General features: G+C 43.8%; 2 protein-coding genes across 6 annotated transcripts in view; both read left to right on the top strand.

Moving 5' to 3' along the window:
- ORYCUNV1R1504 (vomeronasal 1 receptor oryCunV1R1504) overlaps nt 1-26,104 on the top strand; it is a 119,762-nt gene that overhangs the window by 37,260 nt on the left and 56,398 nt on the right. The window lies entirely within an intron of this gene.
- ORYCUNV1R1573 (vomeronasal 1 receptor oryCunV1R1573) lies at nt 17,475-18,437 on the top strand. The gene has a single exon (NM_001167260.1). The coding sequence runs from the start codon at nt 17,475-17,477 to the stop codon at nt 18,435-18,437; it is 963 nt and encodes a 320-aa protein (NP_001160732.1).

Genomic DNA, 26,104 nt, shown 5'->3' with positions numbered 1-26,104 from the left:
CAGCACATGAAAGATGTGTCTCTGCCTCTGTTTCCACCTCTCTCTCTAACTCTGCCTTTCAAATAGATAAAGTAAATCTTCCTTTAAGATTCATTTACTTAATTGAAAGTCAGAATTACAGAGAGAGAAGAAGAGGCAGAGAGAGAGGTCTTCCATCTGCTGGTTAACTCCCTAGATGGCCACAACAGCCCGAGCTGCACTGATCCTGAGACAGGAGCCAAGAGCTTCTTCCAGGTCTCCTACTCAGGTGCAGGGGCCCAAGGACTTCAACCAGCTTCTACAGCTTTCCCAGGCCATAGCAGAGAGCTGGATCTGAAGTGGAGCAGCCGGGACTTAAACCCACACACATAGGGGATGTTGGCACTAAAGGTGTCGGCTTTACCCCCTACACCACAGCACCAGTGCCGATGAAATGAATCTTTAAACACATTTTGCTTTTCTACACCAAGAATCCCTCCATTTTTCTTCAAAACAGAGGCCTGAGACCCAGTCATGAAAAGCAGAGGCTTCCACAAAACACTGTGTAAGCAGATGGAATGCTAGGGGTTAGGAATTCAGGGAGGGAAGGCAGGGTCCTGTGGTGCTCCAGCACCACGTCCCTGTACAAAGCCCTCTGAGCAGGGTCCAGGCAGACCAGCGCGTCCCACAGAGACCTGTGGCTCTGAACATAAATGTCCCTGAAATTCAAAGCATCATCATAGGAGACTAAACAGCCGTGCAGAGAGTTCTTGACTCTAGATGCAGTGGGAGAGGCAGGGCTGGGCACTGACATAGCTGAGTGACTCAGTCAGGTACTCATGGTTATGACATGGGGTTGACATAAGTCCACAGAACCAGGGCAGATACTAGCGTTTAATAGACAGCAACACGTAGACCACTGCAAGAGTAGATGGATCCGTGATGTGTGTGTAGCACACAGGGGAACAAGAGGCTCCTTGCTTTCATGGATGGAAAGATCATGAAGACTTATAAGGGTCCGTCTCAGATTTTAGGAATTTAACATTTAGTTGTATCAAAATGCAGGCGCTGTTAACATGCAGATGCTGATGCAAGGAGATCGGGGGTGGACGCTGAGTCTCTGCACTTCTGACCAGCAAGCATAAAAGGGCTTCTTGCACCACGTGTGACCCATTCCCTCCTCCCCCACCCCATTTCTTCCCTTTAGCTGAGACCCTTGGTGCCGAACCAGACCTTTCCAGACTCCTTGCAACGCAACTGGCAAACAGATAAGCTGCACGGGGCAGCTTGTGAAACAGATGAGAGGGAAGTTCCCAGAGGCTTCAAAGAGCCCCTGCTCTCCCACCAGCTGCCTTCCACCTCTCCCCACCCCACCCAGGATTGGCAAATTCCCTCCGAAACCAGATAACAGCTCAGCTCTAGATGCGCAGTCTCTTCCGAGATTTGCTTCAATAGAGCAACTTGTCTCTGCTGAGCTCGCTCTCTGTGTCCTTTTTCCATCTCCTTTCTGAGGTTAGGAAAGGCCAGACCCCCGAGCTATTCCAAACCCAAGTGAGCACACCTCTGAAGACGATGTCTCAGCTCCAGGGCCACACATTATAATGTAAGAAAGTAGGACTGAGGGAGGTCCCAGACAAGATCAGCACACCTGAAAAGAATGCTTTATTGCTATGTAAGAGCCAGCATTCAGAATAATATGACATCCACACATTTCACTTCTTAGTTTCCAATCATGAGAGAAAACGTGTACACACACACACTTGCTATCAAGAAATAGTATGTGCTTGTATGATGCTTGCATAATGGGAGAATAAGGCCAAATTTTAAATTTAGGTGTGCTCATTGAACTCTCTTTTATACTTAATGTATTATTTGAAATATTTTAAAATCAGGGCCGGTGCTATGGCATCCTGGGTAAAGCCACCACCTACAGTGGCATCAGTTCCAGTCCACATGGAAAACCTGGAAGAAGCTCCTGGTTCCTGGCTTTGGATCGGCTCAACTCTGGCTGTTGTGGCCATTTGGGGAGTGAACCAGGGGATGAAAGATCTCTCTCTCTCTCTCTCTCTCTCTCTTTCTGTAACTCTGCCTTTCAAATAAATAAATCTTTAAAAAATGAACAAAAGATAAAAAGACAAGAAAATTGTGGGTTTGGAATTAAAAAAAAATGCTATGGAATCTATAATCTCTGATGGAAAGCCGGAATCACAGCAGAAATGGTTTCGATGTCCGTGTTGTAGATGCCCTCCTACCAGATTTTCATTATTAATGCACACAACGGAAGACGACAGCGAGGAGAGCGAGAACACTGTCATCCGCATTTATGAGCCTATCTTAGCAGGCATTCAGTGAAATCAAGCCAGCAGTGCTCTGATCTAGGATTTATAGAAGAGAAACATCCAGGCCAATGCACAGAGCAAACCCTGAAAGAATGTTCGAAGGAGTTCCATACCTGAGAAGAATGATAGAGGCAAGTTAGGAAGGCAGCCCACAAAGCTGATCAAATAACTTTCACCTTTGATGAGCACACACATAAAAACAACATGTACTTACTCACATCCAAATGATGCAGAATAGTTTCCTGTCAATACAACTAGGAAATTGTTTTTCCAAATGTATTTCCTTCACCATACTTTCTAGAAAAACATTTTGTAAAATTTGTATTAGGAGCCGGCGCCGGGGCATAGTAGGTTAACCCTCTGCCTGTGGTGCTGGCATCCCATATGGGAGCTGATTCGAGTCCCAGCTGCTCCACATCAGTCTAGCTCCCCGCTAATATGTCTGGGAAAGCAGTGGAAGATGGCCAAGTGCTTGGGCCCCTGCATCCACATGGAGACCTGAATGGAGCTCCTGGCCTCTGGCTTTAGACCGGTCTTTTGGGAAGTGAACCAGCAGATGGAAGATCTTTCTCTCTGTCTCTTCCTCTCCCTATAACCATAACTCCAAAATAAATCTTTTTTAAAATTGTATTGCTACTAAAAATATACATTTAAGAGACAATGTAACACTGCAATGCAGGTTTACAGTGTGCAGGGGTCAAATAAGGTAACCTACATTTCCCTCTCTGTTGTTCCTGCAGTCATCCCACTGTGCTGCCCACTAAGAGCTCACTCCTGCCACCTGCAATTTGGTCCCTATCATCAAAGCTCTCTCAGCATTTTTAACTGTGTGAAAAGGACAGATTCCAGAGGATGATTTGGGGTTCTTTACAACACTCCGTGGAGACAAACACGCATGATAGAAAATCAGAGCTATTGCCTCCAAGTTTGATGTATTCTCTTCCATTTATCATTGTCTTCCATTTATCATCTGTGCCTGTGTTATATCTTACAATATAAAGACACCTGGGCACACCCTGATTACCTGGTTCTTGTTTCTTGTTTTCAAAATAGCAGGATGAGGAGCTCACCTGTGACCAGAGCACAGTGAAATGCAAACCCGAGCAAGAGGTCACAGTGTTTCAGCCCCTCCCAACTGTGGCAGCTGATAGGCAGCAAAGATGAGAGCCTTCATCCCCCAAGGCAAGCTATGAGCAAAGAGAACCTAAAAAGGCACAACTCACACTATAGGTTGTGATATATGCACATCACTAAGTCAGTCACCCCAAGATATGCTTTCATTGTATGCAGAAAAATGTCCCTCTTGGAGGAAGCTGGCAGAGTCCTAGACCAGGTGACTGAAGCTAATGTCAGCTGTCCCAGCACAAATCAGTGGCAGGTGCTGATGCACATCCCCTTGCTGTGATACTGTGGACCAAAAGCAGGTAAAGCTTAATCTGAGTCGAATCGTGGAAGATGTAGGTTCTATACAAGCTTTGAAACACATCTTCTCCCAGGTTCTGTAGTCTCAAAATATATTTTTAAGATGTAATTATTTGAAAGAGTTACACAGAGAGAGAAGGAGAGGCAGAGAGAGACAGAGAGAGGTCTTCCATCTACTGTTTCACTCCCCGTTGGCCACAATGGCTGGAGCTGGGCCAATCTGAAGCCAGGAGTCAAGAGCTTCTTCCAGGTCTCCCACATCTCCCACATGGGTGCAGGGGCCTAAGGTCTTGGGCCATCTTCTACAGTTTTCCCAGGCCATAGCAGAGAGCTGGATCAGAAGTGGAGCAGCCGGGACTCGAACTGGCATCCCTATGGGATGCAGGCACTGAAGGCAGTGGCTTTACCCACTATGCCACAGCAATGGACCCTTGAACAGAGAATATTGAGTCTGTCTTTAGCATCCCAGGGAGCAGGTCTCTTCTGATTCCCTTACAGAGTTTCTGATTTATCCTTGGTGAGGAATCCCATCTTGTTCCAGTGTGCATTTCTGCACAGATCTGTGGAGCCCACAGATGGAGCCTGAACACTACACAATCATCGTCTACACTGATATCCAGGACCTGACCTCAGCCCTGATAGGAGTCAGGTATCCCCGCTTTCCCATGGTCATCCATCATGAAGGGACCATTTTCAACATCACAGGTCATCAACTCATGGTGAGAATGTTCATGGAAAAGAGAAAAGAGAAAAGAAAAGAAAGGAAAGGAAAAGAAAAGAGAAATGAAAAGAAAGAGAAAAAGTCAGGAGGAAGAGAAGGTTCTGGAATATAGGAGAGAAGTATTTGAAAGAGCTCACCTGACGGTCACAGAAGAAAAGGGAAAACTCGTCCTTTGAAGCGCACTCAGAAGGCAGGAATGTGAGAAGTCATGTTTACAATGGCAAAATGTGAAGCCTTTGAGGAAGAAAAGAGGGCGCAGCCTCTGACCTGGGCCACAGGGACCTGACATACAGCCCTTTCTTCTGTCTCCAGTTCTCTCTGCCAAGATGCCCTCCAGCTGTCCCACTGCCTTTAATGGTGTCAGCACACCCACAGGCAGAAGGATTCTGAAGGGGAACAAAGGCCACCCTCCCCTGTGCCTTGGCGCTGTAGAAATTCAGGAACAGGTGCTCCTACACCGAGAACAAAATTGTAGTTCCTCCTCTCTTGCCTGCAGGTGCTGGCCACTACCACAAACAGTGTCTGCCCCCACAGTGGGAATCTGGGCAGTGCTGACCCATTCCCAGCCCCATGGGGGGTGCAGCTCAGTGCCCCAGGGAACCCTCATGCGTGACCCTGAGTAGGACCCAGGCACTACATGAAGACAGCACCGAGGCTCCCAGCCAGGTCAGTGCAGTAGAGGCTGTGGGAGAAGCCGCGGGTGAGCGCTTCTCTCAGACCTGGCCCTGTGATCCCGCTGGGCAGTCTTGGTCCAGAACCACTTGGCTAATGGCTGCCTCTCAAGCCTCGCCTGCACACAAGTGCTGCGGGCCCTGTTCTAGGAAGTTGGGATCCTGCAGGCTTGGCGGGGCCCTGTCAGTGCCCACGTGGGGTCGCCTACGCCCATTACCAGCAGTACTAAGCTAGAGAAAGCAGGAGCGACACACCCGAGCCCCTGAGACCCAACTCTCTTCACACACACACACACACACACACACACACACACACAGATTCTTTTCAAGCATTTTCTTTGTGTTTTCCATACTTTGTGAAACATTTTAAAAATGCGACTAACTGTAATGCTGGATATTTCTGGGGCCCAGTGAGACTTTTCAATACCTTACCATGTACTTGGATCACATCAGGAAACCCACGCTCCTGTCCCTCTGCCACTGCTCTATGGTGGAGTCTTGGATGGCTTCTCTTCTATCTGCATAGGTGCCTGTGACCTGAACTCACGGCCACGCTCTAGGTAGCACTAGGTCTTGAGGGCTTCTCTCTGTGATTTTAAAACTCTGATAGCCATCCTGAAAGCTGCATTATTGCTGACCCAGTCACAGTTACAGGACACAGAAGGCGGCAGCAGTGTCTGAATCAGCCTGCCACTGGAAGGCAGCGTGTGCACGTGCACAAACACAGTGCTTGCTGAGTGCATATGTGTACTCACAAGTGTGAGAGCGCCGTGCTGGGAACCACACATCCCTAACATGAGGTATGCTCACAACACCTGGGAGTTGGGAACTGACTGTCCCATAATTCCCATGGAGCTGCAGGTGGTGAGCCCAGCCCTGCAACTTCTGTTCTCAATTTCCAGTTTAAAAAATAAAAAGTGGGTGGGAGGGATACAGAGAGGCCTTTCCTTGTTGTGTTTGTATTCACTTTTTTGCATCTGGTAGAGCAAGTGGCAGATCTTAAGTGCTAGGGAACAGGGTGCTGGTAGGAATGGCTCTGGAAGCACAGATATTTAATGAGAAAGAGAATTAACACACCAAGCTGTGGGCATTAATGATATTGCCTCTTCCATCCATGAACAAGGGATGTCCTTCATCAATGTCTGTGTGTCTGGAACTCGGTTTCCAGACAAGCAGATCCAGGTTCTGACAGCCAGAGAACAATCCAGAATCATTTCTAGATTTATCCCTCCTTTACTACTGGGGGTGGTGATGTACACAACAGCCACTGGCCCATGACGGCAGTAGGGCCTCAAAAGGTATCTGCCTTCATGTCCTTGGTGGCAGTGGGACACACTCAGAGACTCTGCCCATTCACATCTGCAGCCACAAACAGCCACAAGCAGCGGCATCTAACCATGGCCCCCAGTTGCTTATAAGGGCTTACACGGACAAACGTGGCTCACTGCCAAGCAGTATCAAAGCAGAGTTGTGGGCAACTAGCCAATCAGGTGGGCCTGTTGGTTACCATGACACCAGTTGCCATAGAGGCACAGAGACATGGGAGCACAGATATGGCAGAAAGGTGTGTGGAACCCATTGAGCTCCAGCCTCAGCCTCTTCTTCTCAACAATGTGTTACAGTTTTTATTGCACAGATCTTTTTCTAAAAAACATTTATTTATTTATTTGAAAGGCAATGACAGAGAGGCAGAGAGAGAGAGAGAGGTCTTCCATCCGCTCATTCACTCCCAAATGACTACAACAGCCAGAGCTGTGCCAATCTGAAGCCAGGATCCAGGAGTTTCTTCCAGGTCTCCCACATGGGTACAGGGGCCCAGGGCCTGGACCATCTTCTACTGCTTTCCCAGGCCATAGCAGAGAGCTGCATCGGAAATGGAGCAGCCGGGACTCACTCAAACTGGTGCCCATATGGGATGCCAGCGCTGCAGGTGTGGACTTTACCTGTTATGCCACGGGTAGACATCTTTCACTTCATTAATTTTAGTATTCAAATAAATAAATTGTTTTTAAAAATAGTTTTTGGTGGATCACCTCATCTGAAAACGGTGACAGTTTGACTTCTTCCTTCCCTGTTGGAATGCCATTTCTTTCTCTTAATTGCTAGAACTTCAAGAAGTGTTGAATATAAGCAGTAAATGTGGGCATCCTTGTCTTGTTACAGATCTTAGAAAACTTAGTTTTTCCTCATTCAGTATGATGTTAGCGGTTGCCTTATTAGATAAGGCCTTCTTTATGTTGAAGTATATTCCTTCTATACTTATTTGTTCAGGGTTATCAGGAAGCAGTGGTACATTTTATCAGATGTCTTTTCTGCACCTATTGAGATGTTCCTATAATTTGTGTCCTTCTGGGTGACTGTTGATGTCATGTATCAGGTTCATGGATGTTGAACCGACCTTAATGGCTGAAGAGAATCCCACTTCACCATAGTGAACAATCTTCTCATGATCCTGTTGGATGTGACTTCCTAGAACTTTCTTGAGGCGTTTTGCACTATGCACATGAAGAAGAAAGATGGCCTGTAGCCTTCTACCTTTGTTGTGCTTCTGTCTGATTTTAGTATCAAGGTAATTCTGGACTCATAGAATGAGTTTGGAACAATGCCATCCTCTGCCGTTTTTTGAAATAATTAAAGAATTAGTGTTAATTTCTCTTGAAGTGTTTGGTAGAGGTTATCTGGTCTGATGATAGACTTTTTCTTACTGATTCAGTCATGCCGCTCATTAGTCTAGATTTTTTTTAAAAGATTTGAAAAAATTACACAGAGAAGGAGAAGCAGAAGCACGCGTGAGATGGGGGGTGTCTTCCATCTGCTGGTTCACCCCACATTTGGCTGCAATGGCCAGAACTGCGCAGACCTGAAGCCAGGAGCCTGGAGTTTCCTCCAGGTCTCCCATGACGGTGCAGGGGCCCAAGGATTTGCACCCTCTTCTACTGCTTTCCCAGGGCATAGCAGACAGCTGGATCAGAAGTGGAGCAGCTGGCACTGAACCGGTGCCCATATGGGATGCCAGCACTGCAGGCGGCGGCCTAACCCGCTAGGCCACTGCACCGGCCCCAGTATTTGATTTCTGATTCAATATTGGTAAGTTCTATGTGGCTAAGAATTGGCCCATCTCTCCTAGGTTATCAAACTTATTCCCATGTAATCGTTGACAGTTATCTGTAGCAATCCTTCTCTGAAGACCGCGAGAGGGAGAGAGAGAAGGCCTTCCGCCCGCTGGGTCACTGCCTGGGCGGCTCCCTGCCTGGAGTCTATGGGGCATCGTCTTCAGCACGGTCCGGTTTCCGAGCGGGGAGAAACCAGGGCTCGCAGCACTCGCAGCTCCCCGGCTCTGAAGTACTTTCACCCCGAGCCTACGGGAAATCAGCCCGATCAGAAACCAGTAAGACGCCTACGCAGCAGAGAACTCGGCAGGCGGCGTCCACCATGCCCCGCAGACGAACGTTTCCCAGAGGCCCCCGGGGCTCTGTTAGGGCTGCGCGGAGTTGCATGCTGGGAAAAAGTGCGCGGACTGGGGCGTTGTGGACTCCCTTTCCCAGAGGCCTATGGGGAGTGTGCAGCGTGGCATGCTGGGAGGGTGATTCCTTCTCCCTGGTCCCACCTGATTGCCATCTGGAGTTCCCCTCTGCCGGGCTTGTGCTGTTTCCCTTAGTTTTTACCCAGTTTTCTTGGTGCACCCCAGGATCCTCTCCAGGATACATTAGTTTGCTGACAAGTCTCTTTAGATTCCTCTTGGCTTGGTAGTTCTTCAGGCTCTCCTTGTTTTCAGTGATCTTGTGACAGTTGGAGAGGTGAAATATTTTGTTGGATGACCCTCTGTAGGAATGTATCTGATATTTTTCTCGGGACCAGATTGGGTCTGCAAGGTTTGGGTGACCACAATCTGAGGTGAATTACCAAGTTTATCACAGGATACCAAGGATGCGTACTGTCATGGACTGTGACTTTTGAGATTGACTTTGATCAGCTCACTGAAGTAATATTTCTCAATCGTCTGCACTCTAAAATTGCACCTTTTTCTGCCTTTCCATGTGGTATTGTTGGGTTGGAAGTAACTGCCCCAGCTCACACTTAAGAGTTGGGAACTGCCTTCTGTCCTCCTCCTTTCTTGTGCATTTTTCTTTATTGTTGCAGTGGGGAAAAAGCCTCTGGGACATCCATGTCCCATATCATACTGCCTGGGCTGGAGTCCTGGCTCTGCTCCTGATTCCAGATTCCTACTGATTCTCACCTTGGGAAGCTCAGGTGATGCCTCGGGTAGGTGGGTCCCTGCTACACACATGGGAGACCCAGATGGAGTTCCTGACTTCAGCCTGTCCTAGCCCTAGCATTTGGGGAATGAATATTTCTCTCTGCCTTTTAAATAAGTAAATAAATATTTTTTTGTTTAAGAAATCCTTGGGGGAAGGGCACTGTGGCAGAGTGGGTAAAGCCACCACCTGTGGCACCAGCATCCCATATGGGCACCAGTTCAAGTTCTGGCTGCTCCATTTCCAATCCAGCTCCCTGCTAATGCACCTGGGAAAGCAGCGGAAGATGGCCCAAGTCCTTGGGCCCCTGCACCCATGTGGGAGACCCAGAGGAATCTCCTGGCCCAGCTCCAGCCATCGTGGCCCTTTGGGGAGGGAACCAGCTGAGGGAAGATCTCTCTTTCTGTCTCTCACTCTCTCTAACTCTGCCTTTCAAATGAATAATTTTTAAGGGAGAAAAATAAAAAGAAAACCTTGGAATGGGCATTCGGTCTGGCAGTTAAGGCACTGGCATCCCATATCAGACTATCTGGTTTCAAATCCAGCTCCATCTCCTGATTCCAGCTCCCTGTTAACACAGAACCTGGGAGGCAACAATGATGGCTCAAGTGGTTGGATCCCTGCCACCCACACGGGAGACTTTGAATTTTCAGATCCCAGCTTCAGCCTAGTGTAGTCTCAGCCAGTGCAGGCATTTGAGAAGTGAACCTGTGGTTGGGAGTACATGCATTCTCTCTCTCTCTCTCTCTCTCTCTCTCTCTCTCTTTCTTCCTGCTTCACTCCCTCACCCACCCTTGAACCAGCACCCATATGGGATGCCAGAACTGTAGGCAACAGCTTTACCTGCTACCTCACAGTGCTGGCCCCGGCAGATGAGATTTCAAAACAGCAATGTATTCGGTCTGCACCATGGTTGTTATTGGCTGCTTTCAGTCCATCTTACAAGTTAGAATCAGAAAGAAAATACAGCAGAGCAGAAAGGATTGGAAAAGTTGCAGCCTCAGGCCAGCATTTTGGCTAGAGGGTTAAGCCAGTGTCTGCAGCAAATTCTTGCCCTGCTAGTGTTTGGGCTTTCTTTGGTTTATTAAACCTTTATACTTGCCTGTTAGCTCCCTTTGGGCATGGAAATGTACACTTTGTGCCTGACCCCCACTTTATCTTGAAAGTGTGTACCTTGGAATTGTTACAGGTTCGCAACTGGAGCAGTTTGTCTTGAATCTCAATTGAGACTTTGGACTTTTGAATTAATGCTGGACTGACTTGAGACTTAGTAAATATGGGGCATGGAATGACTGTATGAGGCATGTAAGGGGAGCCAGGGGGAGAATCCTATGATTTGAATAGGATATGACTTCTGAACAAATACAGACATAACAACTGGAAACTTAATCCAATTATGGAGGTGACTTCAGTGGGATGGGAAGTCCCTGGTCCCTGAGGGGGACCATGCCCTCAGAAGACAGTTCTCCTGAGAGTATTGGTTATAAAAGCCTAGTAGAACCAAGCCTCTCTTTCCTTTGCACACCTTCTGCCATTACCAGCCTCCAACCTTACCAGGTGGCCAAACCAATAGGTCCAGCTGATACTGCACTGCAAGCCTCCTAACCCATGAGCCAAATAGACCTCCCTCTTTCATAAGAAACTTGTCTTAGGAATTTCATCATAGTAATGAAAAGTAGACTGTGGCCAGTGCTATGGTATAGCAGGTAAAGCCGCCACCTGCAGAGCCGGCATCCAAAGTGGGAGCCAATTTGATTCCCAGCTGCTCCACCTCTGATCCAGCTCTCTGCTGTGGCCTGGGAAAGCAGTAGAAGATGATCCACGTCCTTGGGCCCTTGCCCTTTTGTGGGAGACCCAGAAGAAGCCCCTGGCTCCTGGCTGCAGATTAGTGCAGTTCTGGCCATTGCGGCCACCTGGGAATTGAACCAGTGGATGGAAGACCGTCATGTCTCTCTCTCTCTCTCTGTCTCTCTCTCACTCTCTCTCTCTACCTCTTGTAACTCTGCCTTTCAAATAAATGAATAAATCTTAAAAAAAATAAAAAGCTGACTAATACACGCATCAAAGAAAATCCTGGGGGCTATTTCTCTACCAATCTTCACAAAACATTTGAAGAAAAACTAATACCAGCTGTCTTCCGTGTATTCCAGAAAGTGGAAGAAGGAATTATTCCCAGTGCTTTTGATGAAATTGGCATCATCCTGATACCAGAATTAAACAAGGGGAAAAAACAAACCACAAAATATTCCTGATGAACACAGATGCAAAAATCATCAACTAAATACTAGCAAATCACCCAGGCTGCCTGAGTGGCCATGGGTAGAAAGTCCATACCGTGGTACCCTGGGTCCCAAGGACGTGAGTGAAATCCAACAGCTGCTCTCAGGCCAGAGGAGCAACGTACCTTCTAGGACTGCCCTAGAACATGTCCTGAGTTTGGAAAGGATGGAGCCTCCTGCCCGGGAGACTAGAACGTGTATTGCTGGCTGCACTCACAGGGGTCCTGCCTAGGTCCCCGCTAGCAGGCTTCATAAGTCTCAGTATATCTTTAGTATCAAGTCACTTCATTTCATTTTCTAAACTTAATTTTGCACTCTCTGCTATGTGAGGATCCTGCAGATGAAGCATGTGAGTGAGAGACTCCCCAAAGCAGCTCCAAGGACCCCAGCGGCTGTCACCGTGAACTTCTCGTGAACTTGATCACTTTCTCTCCCATCTAAGATCCTTACTATCTTCTAGTAGATATGGCCATGCCCAGTCGCCCTCCACCAAATTATCCCTGGATTGTAGGCTCCACAAACACTTTTAATCCATTAAGCAGTTCCTTCCATTCCCTTAATCAGTTACCGATTTGATGGTTCACTTGGGACCAAAAAAAAAGTTAAAAAAAAAAAAAAAAGCACAGCAAAGACAAAAAAGTCCTCCTTTTTATGTCATGGAAACTGGTTTCTTCTTTCTAGAGTCCTTTCCATTTCAGTGTTGTTCTGATTCTGTAGACAGAATTTGAGATAATGTTTTTGAACCACACCCCACGAACCCTGGTTTCCCTATCTATAGAATCACGTCATCTGCAAACAGGGATAATTTCACTTCCTCCTTTCCAATTTATATCCCTTTGATTTCTTTTTCTTGCCTAATGGCTCTGGCCAAAAGTGCAGAACTATACTGAATAGCAATGGTGGAAATGGACAACATCCTTGTCTGGTTCCAGATCTTAGTGGAAATGCTTCCAACTCTTCCCCATTCAATATAGAATCATAGTTCTTAAACCTCTCTGGGATCTAAAAGCCATTTGCCTCCCCCATGCACAAATACAATGCAATGAAATACACCTGACTTGGCATTCCTAATCACAACCCTCCTTCCAGTGTCCAAACAGCCCAGTTCCCTACCTTACGTGTGGATTTGGCTCTCAGTGGAATGTGAAATGCCTTGCCTTTTTCCTCAGTTCTTCTCCATCGGAACACCTCTCTTAAGTTTCAGGTAAGAAGAAGGAGGGCTAGTCTGCTGAGTACTGAAGGGAGTAACAGGGGGGATCTGGGTCACCTGCCCCAGATGTAATCTGGAAGCCCAGCTTGTAGACCATGCAGTTTGATTTGAGGGGCCTCCCTTTATGAGCTCATAGATGGGTGTGCCCTGCTCCCATTGGCAGAAAAGGTTCCTCCACCTTCCACTCACTAGAGCCTCAGCTAGCTTTGCATAAGAAATGTTCACGGAGTTGTGGCTGTGTTCGGTACTTACAAGGAAATTAGATTTTAAGAAATGCACTCCAGAACAACTGTGCAAGTGCCTGTTTCATTCCATGTTCCAATTGTTGGCATGAGAGCAGCAGCTCTTCCTTGACACTGGAACAGCTGGATTTCACTCGAAATAAAGGTGTAGGTCACCCTTGCCCATGAGTAGAGTTGGCACTCTTGCCTACAATTACAGCCAGCACACATGCAAGTCAGTTTTGCCTACACTTACAACTGATCACACATGTTAAGACAGCCCTACCTATGACTGTAAATAATCACATGTTATTTTTTTAATCAAAGTGAAACCAGCCATGAACTAAAAATTATTTATTGTAAATATAGCTTTCCAGTACTGATTTGTGTTCTTTAAATCTTTAATAGGGAAGTTGTAAATATTCACCTAGATTAAGAATTTCTGTTTTTTTAGATCCATTTATTTATTTGAAAGAGTTACACAGAGAGAGAAGGAGGGGGGTGGTGAGGAAGGGATCTTCCATCCGCTGGTTTACTCCTCAATTGGCCACAATGGCCAGAGCTGTGCTGATCCGAAGCCAGGAGCTAGGAGCCTCCTCTGGGTCTCCCACAGAAATACAGAGGCCCAAGGACCTGGGCCATCCTCCACTGCCCTCCCAGGCCACAGCAGAGAGATGGATTGGAAGCGCAGCAGCTGGATGCTGGTGCTGCATGGGGAGGCTTCCTACTATGCTATAGAGCCAGCCCCTCTGTGAACTTTTTAAGGATCATTCATGTGCATGAATTTCAAAGTGTTTTTACCAAAATAAATTTATCTTTTCATTCAATTTCTCATGAACTTTTTAGAGTACACCTGTATGTATTCCATGAAATTTACTGCATTGAAGAAATTGAAATAGAAAGTTTTGGGCTGTTGTTAAAATACATATAATATATCTGTGAAATAGACTCACCGTGTAGAGCTATTTCAGGTTCATTGATCAGCAGTTCAAGAGATTTCCCATACACCCTTGCATAGGCATAGCCTTCTCCATGATCAAATTCTCATTTCAGAGAATACCTTTTGAAGAGGCAAAAACAAGATATGTGACATGTTTCCTAGAAAACCCATAATGGTTATGTTAAGTTTGCTTTAAATGTTCATTACCAAAATTGTGTAAGAAAATAGCCTTACCATAATCATAGGCTACTGGTGTTTTCAGGATTCAAACAATTACTGTCTTTCTTGTTTGCATCAAGTGTCCACAGTTTGATGAAACCTTCTGTTCTGGCGATTATCACCCAAACACACCTTCTACACAGGACTAGAAGATTCCTGTAGACTCTTCCTACTCTTTATTACACACATAGAGAGAGTACAGAACCTTCTCTAGCTATCCATGGAGAACTGTGGTAACCATTCCATACTGTAGAATTCGGTGAATGGTATTAGCTTTTCTTGTAAAATCAAAAGGAAGCCAGGATCTACCTCTTAAACATCTGACCCCATACTTTGATTTCTCAGTGCCTCTTTTGTATCTTCTCGCTTCTATTGATATTATTTCTGTTGGTAATTCCTATCCTGAGTGGAAGCCATACTGTTAAATTTATTTTCCTACAACATTTCTAAATCAGCTGGCATTGAATTGTGTATGAGATGAATATCATGGAACACAGCTATACAAATAAATCCAGTGGTTTCTAATTAAATTCTTAGCATCATTTTCTACCTTTTCTTGTATATCTTCAAAAAGCCTGCTCACTTACTCTGTCTCATCTTGTTTCTCAGCTCCTAAGTTACAGTGTAGCTCAATGGTCTACAGATTAGGAAGCTGCACTTTTTTTTTATAAAAGTGACTTCTGATGGATCCAGAAATGCAGTGAGACTCCCATCCTTTGCTGCCAGTGCCTCGTGTGTCAGATCTCCACTTTCCCTTCTTACCCCATTGCACTATTGCAATGACTGTCTAAAAAGCCTTTTCAAACACATCAAAATTGCTTTGAGTTTCAAAAACTTCTACTGGTTGCAGTAATAATTAGCATCTGGGAAAAAACTTTCATAAACAGTCTCCAGTCCCAACTCTACACTCTAATTGCTGCTCCAAGTGGATAATAATTAATGTTCTGTCTGTGGGGAGGTGAGGTCATGGAATCACAAACCCATATCTCAGGATCTGACAGCCTTCCCTCTGCACTTGTACTGACTGCTGTGACCCTCTCACTGAGCGCATCGTGATGCCACTGGGAAGAAGCTGGATGAGTTCTATTTCAATTTGAGAGGCAGAGTCATGAAGCAAAGTATGTCAGAGGAAAGGAGGACCTTCCTGGGTGTCTATGTATGAACCGCATCCAAAGTCAAGGCCCCACAGGGAGGAAGAATAATTCCTGAGGTATGAGCTGAGCTACGAAAGAATTAATTGGAATTCTAGGTAATTCCTAAAGCAATTTGGTATAATAATCAATGGCAGTGACTGTTGGCATTTGATATAAGTGATAATGAAGTCTGACTTCAAGGTACTTCAGGACTGTTCCAAGAACTTTTTGGAGTACATTTGTAGTTCCAGGATCATCTGCTATTGAACCAGCTTTACAGAATCGTGGTACAAATTTTAGGATGCCTAGCGGTGTGCCTGTAATACCTCCATGTATATAAATAAAGATGGGATTAATCAACATGGATCGCATTTTCCTGTGTACTGAATGACAGTTGTTGGGAATGTGTTCTCTAACTCTGGTGTATGATACCACTAATGAAGACAATGATTAAGTTTATACTGAAGACATCTGTGGTCTTTGGATTATGGTTGATTATTTCCCCTCTTTAAGTTGGGGAACTGGCATTTAAATAAAATAAATTGTATAACTATGGGTTTCACAAAGCTATGTTATGCAATATTGTTTCCCATCCCATAATTTATGGAATGGTCTGGACTAATAGTTCCTATCATAGGTGTCCTTGTATTTGTATTTTTGGCATGAAAGCAGGTTAAACTTTCCCTCTTCCTGTGGAGGCCTTCTTCCTTTCATTACTCCAACCAGATGTGGGGCAGGCTCCTGGGGTCTGCATGGCTCTCAGTGCACCTCCACTGGTGAAAATCTCTCATCTTCCAGTCCTCATTGATTTTGGCCTATTTGCTGATCTGCAGACATAAATAGGGACTTGTTAACAACCAATAGCATCAAATAAAGTATTCCGTGATCCAAAATAAGATAACAAGTTATGAAAACAAAAACAAATGTGAGAGGATACTTCAGAGAAGTGAGTGGGAAGTGGAATTAAAAGGTAAGTTTATTTTAGTCCAAAACATTTTTTTAAAATTCATGCATATGAAGGGTTCTTCAAAAAGATCATGGAGATGCATATTATGGAAAACATGATGCATGGATTTTGAAATCTCTGCACTATAATAAGCTTATCTTTTAATTAAAATTTTCCAAGGACTTTTTTAAAGTTCCCTCATTATCTAGGCTCTTTGGGGATCACAGCTAACCAGCTTATCACACGTGTGGTGGTTCATGTCTTCAGTGCCAGTCCAGGCAGTTTCAAGTCCTCACCTGTTCAAGTCCCCCAGCCTGTTTATGAATTCACACAAAACACTGACCTTCTCCTTCTCTGAGTTCCCTGCTTATTTATAATATAAGCAATAGCAGGGAGTGCCTCACATGTTTGTGGAAAGCAAAGACGGTGCCAGTGTGTGCTCTTCACTGCAGTGATTCACACACTGTAAGTCTTGTCTGCAGGTTACACCCTAAACTCTTGGAAATCTCTTTTTTTTTCTTACTTAAGGAAGATAAACTTCATGCATCTCATATATCCAAATTTAGAAAAATAGTGATTCTTCCCACACTTCCCCCCCCCCAGACAATACTCCTACCCTTCTTCCTCCTCCTTCTCCCATTCCTATTATTATTTTTCACAAGATCTATTGTAAGTTAACTTTAAATTCATAAAATTAACCCTACTCTAAGTGGAGAGTTCAACAAATAGTATGAAGAAAAAACAAAAAAAGCAAACAAGCAAAAAAGCATTGTTCCTCAACAGTCAAGACAAGGGCTGTTCAAAATCATCACATCACAGAGTGTCAACTTCACACCTATAGATTACCTTTTAGGTACTCTATTAGTTACCATAGATGAGAGAGAACATAAGGTATTTATTTTTGGAGGACCGGCTTATTTTCCTAAGTGCAATGGTTTCCAGTTGTATCTATTTTATTGTGAAAGAGAGTACTTCAATTTGGGGGGCGGGGGCAGATCTCTTAATAAAAGAAGAAGAGCTCTCAGGATTTCTCAGTGGCGGAATCACAGTTCCTGGAGAAGGTTGGGGTTCAGCTGGTGCTGTACATGCATCTCACTCTTGGTCTTCTCATGCAGGTACCTGGTGTGAAAATACATGTCAGTCACCAGGAGCTAGCAGAATGGCTTCCTGGGAGGTGGCCACAGGAACGCTCTTCTTAGCTCAGGTCATATGTGGAATTCTGGGGAACTTCTCTCTTCTTTCCCATCATGTCTTCCATTCCTTGACTGGATTCAAGGCAAGATGCACAGATTTGATTCTGAGGCACCTCCTTGTAGCCAACTGCTTGGTCATTCTCTCCTGTGGAGTGCCAGAGGCAGTGACAGCTTTAAGGGGGAAATTTCTCCCCAGCGATGCTGAGTGCAGCCTTCTTTTCTATGTACAAAGAGTGTCCAGGGCCGTGTCCATCGAAAGCACCTGCTTCTTGAGTATCTTCCAGGCCATCACCATCAGCCCCAGGAACTCTAGGTGGGCAGAGCTTAAAGTCAAAGCTCCCAGGTACATAGGCCTCTCCTCCATGCTGTGCTGGATCCTGAACATGTTAATAAACACCATTTCCCCCATCTACGTGACAAGTAAGTGGATCAACACAAGCATCACAAAGAGAAAAGACTATGGGTACTGTAACGCTGTCTTCCAAGACACCTTCACAGGCTCGCTCTTCTTGGCACTACTATTGTTGCCTGATGCTGTGTCCTTGGAGCTCATGCTCCTGGCCAGCAGCTCCATGGTGTTCAGCCTGCACAGACACAAGCAGCAGGTGCAGCACATTCATGGTCCCAGGAATGCTTCCCCCAGGACTTCCCCTGAATCCAGAGCTACTCGGAGCATCCTTGCTCTGGTGAGCACATTTGTATTTTTTTACACGGTCTCCTCCACTTTCCAAGTGTATTTGGCTCTTCTTTGTAAGCCCAGTCGATTGACAGTGAACATCTCTGCATTATTTGCTGGCTGTTTCCCAACTCTTAGCCCCTATCTTCTCATGAGCTGTGACTCCAGGGTACCCAGGCTCTGCTTTGCCTGGATAAGCAATACAAAATCCCCCAACATTATCAGAAACATGTACCTTGTATTTGCTTTATAATACTCACTTCTTGTACAATAGTATAGGCACAGTTATTTGGTAGCCATATTACAAGACCCTATACGCATGCTTACACACATGTGTGAATGTATATAGGGTGTAATACACACTATTAGATTACATTTGTTATCAAGCAATCATAGTAGGATAATATATACTTAGAAATATAAAAATATTAGTCACAATAATAAACTGCTTTAAATCTACAGCCTATTTTATTTGACATTTATACAGTCATTAATTAATTAAGTCACATGAAATTGATTTTTCATTTTTCTACTTTAAGCCTTATATTTTAGGTGCATATATTTATAACTGATTAAGTATAGTCAAACAATGTTTAACAGGAATAGTCAGTCTGCTTGTTTTAAAATAACACTGCATATGACCGGCGCCGCGGCTCACTAGGCTAATCCTCCACCTAGCGGCGCCGGCACACCGGGTTCTAGTCCCGGTTGGGGCACCGGATTCTGTCCCGGTTGCCCCTCTTCCAGGCCAGCCCTCTGCTGTGGCCAGGGAGTGCAGTGGAGGATGGCCCAGGTGCTTGGGCCCTGCACCCCATGGGAGACCAGGAAAAGCACCTGGCTCCTGGCTCCTGGCTCCTGCCATCGGATCAGCGCGGTGCGCCGGCCGCAGCGCGCCGGCCGCGGCGGCCATTGGAGGGTGAACCAACGGCAAAGGAAGACCTTTCTCTCTGTCTCTCTCTCTCACTGTCCACTCTGCCTGTCAAAAAAAAAAATAACGCTGCATATATTTGAGATTGGATTTATCTAATTACCATGTGCACCTCTTGACATTTGTTCACTATTCTTATTCTTTCTGCCTTAACTTTTTCTTTTTTAAAGATTTATTTACCTATTTGAAAGGCAGAGTTACAGAGAGAGAGAGAGAGAGATCTTCCATGCACTCCCAATGGCTGCAACAGCTGGGGCTGGACCATTCCACAGCCAGGAGGTTGGAACTCCATCCAGGTCTCCCATGTGGGTGCAGGGGCCCAAGCATTTGGACCATCTTCTGCTGCTTTCCCAAGCACCTTACTCAGGAACTGGATAGGAAGTGCAGCAGCTGGGATTCAAACCAGTGCTCACATGGGATTTCAGCATTGAAGGTGGTGGCATAACCCTACTGAGCCACAATGCTGGCCCTGACATAGGTCCTTGAATGCAAGTTAAAATGGACAGTTTGGGGCCAACGCTGTGGCATAGCAGAGAAAGCTGCTTTCTGCAGTGCTGGCATCCCATCTGGGCACCGGATCAAGTCCTGGCTGCTCCACTTCCAATCCAGCTCTCTGCTATGGCCTGGGAAAGCAGAGGAAGATGGCTCAAGTTCTTGGGTCCCTGCCACCCACATGGGAATACCCGGAGGAATCTCCTGGCTCCTGGCTTCAAATTGGTGCAGCTCCAGACATTACAGCCATCAGAGGAGTGAACAAGTGAATGAAGACCTCTCTCTCTCTCTCTCTCTGCATCTCCTTCTCTGAGTAACATGACGTTCAAAGAAATAAATAAATCTTTTAAAAAATGAATAAAAAAACAAAATGGTCAGTTTTCTCTCTGAACTAAATGAGATTATGAACTTATGATATTATGTTTATTATTTTCCTAAATATGCTTCTGACTGTTGGAAATTTGATCATAAAGGCATCCCTCTATTTTGTTAACTCTGTATTTTATTATTGTCACCACAGTTTTACTTATATTTCAGGATGGCTCGTAAAAGGAATTATCACTATTTACATGTAATAGTAATTTTAATGACTTACTCTATAGAATAAACAAGCACCATCTTCATAACATAGTGTTTTAAAAAATTAGGAATGGATATGCTATATACCTTTTCTAATTAAAGAAAAAGGTTTCAAGATGGCTTTGTGACATAGCAGATAGAGCTGCCAACTGCAACATCAGCATTCCACATGGGTGCCAGTTCAGCTCCCAGCTGCTCCACTTCTGATCCACACCCTGCTAATGGCCTCAGAAAAGCAGTGTAAAATGGCCCAAGGATTTGGCTTTTAGCTTTGGGCTGGCCCAGCCCTGATTGTTGTGGCCATCGGGGGAGTAAACCAGAGGATGGAAGTTAAGTAATTTTCCAAAGAATGTTGGGATGCATCACCATGGAGCACCATGTGATATCTGAATTGCATAGAAAGGGGGCTGCATCTCAATGTGATGCAGAATACTCCATCTGGAGAGCAAACTGGCATTGGGCAAGGGATAATTGATGAGAATACTTAATTAGCTTTATTCTAGTATCTTACAAATGAATGTGCTGTGAATTATCTATGGTGTTTCAGTATTGCAATATATCCAAAAAAGGATTGGTGATGATTATTTCTTGGGATGTTTTCATGTAAGGAAGAAGGAACATGAAAGGAGGACTTCAGATGTAAAGTATGTTGGCCCAAGTGCTGCACCCACGTAGGAGACCAGGGAGAAGCTCCTGGCCTCCTGGCTTTGGCCTGGCCCAGCCCTAGCCATTGCAGCCATTTAGGGAATGAACCAGCAGATGGAAGATTCCCTTTCTCTCTCTCTCTCTCCCTCTCCCACTCTCTCTTTCTCACTGTAACTCTGCCTTTCAAATAAATAAATAAATCCTTTTTTTAAAAAAAAAAGGCTCTTCAAAGCATATAAAATAAGGAAATCATTATTTGAAAAGCATACCAACAGACCCTGGGGACGTGATAGGAGCAGTGTTTATCTCCATCCCTGAGTGTTGGATACCAAAGAACAACCTCTCCTACCAGACACACCAGGGTGTCTCTGTACCTGGCAGCTCCTGGAATGCAGAAAAGACCCCTGTCCACTCAGATCTTCCCATATAGAGATCCAGGGAATTGTGCTCCTCGGGAACCTGCCCCAGTCCTGATGCCCTCCATTCTCAGAAATGCTCACATATTCTGCTACAGTAGTGAGGATGTGTGCTGAGCTTTGGCTCCATACAGCACCTGGTAATTTCCCATTGACCAGAACCTGGATTTGGCCTTCAAAATGGTCTCAAGATCCTTTTTTTCCTAGACATTAATTTAATGACAACACAACATATGAAAACCTATGGGATACAGCAAGAGCAGTGTTTAAGTTTAGAGTAATTAGCACCTACATCAAGAAATTGAAAAGGCATCAAATCTAACAATGCATCTCAAAGACCTAGAAAAATAAGAACAAGCCATACCCTAATTAGTAGAAGAAAGAAATAATTAAACCGAGAGAAGAAACATAATTGAAACAAAAATTAATAAAATGAAGAGCTGGATTTTTGAAAAAATAAAGTAACTAGGAACAAATAAAGGAGAATACTTAAGTATTTTCAGAGAAGTATTTTTCATCTTTCATTTTGTTTATTTTAAATTTTAAATTGAGACACAAAGAGAGCACGCTCCCTTCCATTGCTTCACTACACTACTGAAATCCCCACAATAGCCAGGAGGCCAAAAGTAGGAACTCAATCCAGGTCTCCCACATGAGTGGCAGGAACTTGACAACTGGCCTGCTGTCTCCCAGGGAGATAGGAAGCTGGAGTTGGGAGCTGGGAGCTGGGAGTCAAACCCAGGCACTCTAATGTGGGAACCTAATTTTCTAAGTGCAATGCCAAACACTCCTATTTAATTTAGAGTAACATATGTCTAGGGATGATAAAGAGTAGCCTAGGAAATGGAGCACTCCACATTTAACATACAACTATTAAATCACTTACTGTCCCCATCACCTTTCTGAGAAATGGTGGTAGTAACAGATGTCTTAGCTAGCTTGGGCAAAGCAATATAAGAGATCACCTTCAAAACAAAAAGGTAAATTTATATAAGTACTATGCTGATTTTGGGGACAGATTATGTGTGACTTGTGTATTTCTAAAGCAGAGAGTCAGATTAGTTAGCCCAATTAATAATTACTCAAATGGGGAGACAATTATCTGGGTACTCCATTGTTAAGAGTACAGATGGACAGTCCAGCCATGATGTGGCCATTAGGACACTCCTGGAAAGATGCTTTCTTTTGCTAAAGAGCTGAGAAGGTTTGCATGTTATTTACTTACCTGCTTCCAAGTTCTCATTTTTGCTGTTTGTTTACCACCAGAGGTGGTAATATCTGAATATTACCCTTTTTCTATAGTAACTAGGAAAATGATACAGGAGTAAGCTTGTGCTTTGTGTGTATGAATATCTATTTATTTGTACATGTATTTAATCCAGCCCCTAAAACTGTTATAGTTGACTAATTTAGAGACAGTAAGTATGCCATATATATTAACCACTTGAAAATAACATTTGGCACCCTAACTAAGCAGTGGTTGAGACAGTGTTGCAGCTCACAGGCCCTCCCTGCATGGCCACCTCTGTTCCCATTACTTAAGTAGAAACCTGCATATGGTTTCACTTCTTAAGAATACCATGTGCTATGCTGATCAAAAAAGGTTCACATTTCCTTGTTTTTCCTCTTCTCATTTCTAACCTAGCGTGATGAAAACTCAGTGATTTCTTTTTGCCTATATTAAAGATGACAAGTGTTTGATTCTACCAGGATTAATTTGCAACTAAAAGGAAACATTTCTTGGAACCTTTCATTGTTACAGTTTAAACTTTCTTTTAAAACATAACTTTCTATAAGTTAAAATTAGCATCTTCAGAGATACTAGCCAAGTCACTTAATCAACTATTAACATCAAAACATGATATGAGGAAGTTGAAATTTTATTTCTGTTTCTTATTTTGCTGTAGAGCTGCTGCTTCACTGCATAAAACAGCACCAGCAAATGCAGTATATTGCAAAAATTAAAATAGTATTGTTCTTTCTCTGGCACCGTACAACTAACAAAAACTGTTGTGTATTCCCAGTTACTTCCAATGGAAAGATCATTACATATTTTGACTCCAATCCAGGGATGAGTATAAGCAAGTTACAATATTACATAAGGCTTAAGATAACAATGTGATCCTTGAATTACATTATTTGTAAAACTACTTTTTACCACAGATCACTTCATGGATTCTGAATACCAGTGCCTAGAGCCTAGTATAAATATCACAAGGTACTGTGAAAAAGATGCATATTAAGTTTATCTGCAATCATTACAAAGTTAGAGTATATTTTCTTCCAGTAGCAGAGTTGAAAGTAGTATTTCTTCCATCAAGATTGCTAAAAGTTGCAATTTTAAGTCCTGTCCACCACTAATTTAAGAGAAAACTGTAGAAATCAACAGGATTGAATCCAAAAAAAAAAAAATTACAAAAAATCAGCCAAACGAGGAGCTGGTTTTTTGAAAAAATAAACAAAATTGACACCCCATTGGCCCAACTAACTAAAAAAAGAAAAGACCCAAATCAATAAAATCAGAGATGAAAAAGGAAACATAACAACAGACACCACAGAAATAAAAAGAATCATCAGAAATTACTACAAGGACTTGTATGCCAGCAAACAGGGAAACCTATCAGAAATGGATAGATTCCTGGACACATGCAACCTACCTAAATTGAACCAGGAAGACATAAAAAACCTAAACAGACCCATAACTGAGACAGAAATTGAAACAGTAATAAAGGCCCTCCCAACAAAGAAAAGCCCAGGACCAGATGGATTCACTGCTGAATTCTACCAGACATTTCAAGAAGAACTGACTCCAATTCTTCTCAAACTATTCAGAACAATCGAAAAAGAGGGAATCCTCACAAATTCTTTCTATGAAGCCAGCATCACCTTAATTCCTAAGCCGGAAAAACATGCAGCATTGAAAGAGAATTACAGAACAATATCCCTGATGAACATAGATGCAAAAATCCTCAATAAAATTCTCGCCAATAGAATGCAACAAAACATCAGAAAGATCATCCACCCAGACCAAGTGGGATTTATCCCTGGTATGCAGGGATGGTTCAACATTCGCAAATCAATCAATGTGATTCACCACATTAACAGACTGCAGAAGAAAAACCATATGATTATCTCAATAGATGCAGAGAAAGCATTTGATAAAATACAACATCCTTTCATGATGAAAACTCTAAGCAAACTGGGTTTGGAAGGAACATTCCTTAATACAATCAAAGCAATTTATGTAAAACCCTTGGCCAGCATCCTATTGAATGGGGAAAAGTTGGAAGCATTTCCACTGAGATCTGGTACCAGACAGGGATGCCCACTCTCACCACTGCTATTCAATATAGTTCTGGAAGTTCTAGCCAGAGCTATTAGGCAAGAAAAAGAAATTAAAGGGATACAAATTGGGAAGGAAGAACTCAAACTATCCCTTTTTGCAGATGATATGATTCTTTATTTAGGGGACCCAAAGAACTCTACTAAGAGATTATTGGAACTCATAGAAGATTTTGGCAAAGGAGCAGGGTATAAAATCAATGCACAAAAATCAACAGCCTTTGTATACACAGGCAATGCCACGGCTGAGGAAGAACTTCTAAGATCAATCCCATTCACAATAGCTACAAAAACAATCAAATACCTTGGAATAAACTTAACCAAGGACGTTAAAGATCTCTACGATGAAAATTACAAAACCTTAAAGAAAGAAACAGAAGAGGATACCAAGAAATGGAAAAATCTTCCATGCTCATGGATTGGAAGAATCAATATCATCAAAATGTCCATTCTCCCAAAAGCAATTTATAGATTCAATGCAATACCAATCAAGATACCGAAGACCTTCTGCTCAGATCTGGAAAAAATGATGCTGAAATTCATATGGAGGCACAAGAGACCTCGAATAGCTAATGCAATCTTGTACAACAAAAACAAAGCTGGAGGCATCACAATACCAGATTTCAGGACATACTACAGGGCAGTTGTAATCAAAACAGCATGGTACTGGTACAGAAACAGATGGATAGACCAATGGAACAGAATTGAAACACCAGAAATCAATCAAAACATCTACAGTCAACTCATATTTGATCAAGGATCCAAAACCAATCCCTGGAGTAAGGACAGTCTATTCAATAAATGGTGCTGGGAAAATTGGATTTCCACATGCAGAATCATGAAGCAAGACCCCTGCCTTACACCTTACACAAAAATTCACTCAACATGGATTAAAGACTTAAATCTATGACCTGACACCATCAAATTATTAGAGAGCATTGGAAAAACCCTGCAAGATATAGGTACCGGCAATGACTTTTTGGAAAACACCCCAGAAGCACAGGCAGTCAAAGCCAAAATTAATATTTGGGATTGCATCAAAGTGAGAAGTTTCTGTACTGCAAAAGAAACAGTCAGGAAAGTGAAGAGACAACCGACAGAATGGGAAAAAATATTTGCAAACTATGCAACAGATAAAGGGTTGATCACCAGAATCTACAAAGAAATCAAGAAACTCCACAACATCAAAACAAACAACCCACTTAAGAGATGGGCCAAGGACCTCAACAGACATTTTACAAAAGAGGAAATCCAAATGGCCAACAGGCACATGATAAAATGTTCAAGGTCACTAGCAATCAGGGAAATGCAAATCCAAACCACAATGAGGTTTCACCTCACCCCAGTTAGAATGGCTCACATTCATAAATCTACCAACAATAGATGCTGGAGAGGATATGGGGGGAGAGGGACACTAACCCACTGTTGGTGGGAATGCAAATTGGTTAAGCCACTATGGAAGTCAGTTTGGAGATTCCTCAGAAACCTGAATATCACCCTACCATTCAACCCAGCCAT

The sequence above is a fragment of the Oryctolagus cuniculus genome, chromosome 18, assembly GCF_051225735.1.
Source record: "Oryctolagus cuniculus isolate XC-2025 breed Fujian yellow rabbit chromosome 18, ASM5122573v1, whole genome shotgun sequence".
NCBI lineage: Eukaryota > Metazoa > Chordata > Mammalia > Lagomorpha > Leporidae > Oryctolagus > Oryctolagus cuniculus.
This window is presented reverse-complemented; position numbering and strand designations above follow the sequence as displayed.

What these genes read in the sequence shown, in the direction of transcription:
- ORYCUNV1R1573 (NM_001167260.1), top strand. Translation starts at nt 17,475, where the DNA reads ATGGCTTCCTGGGAGGTGGCCACAGGAACGCTCTTCTTAGCTCAGGTC.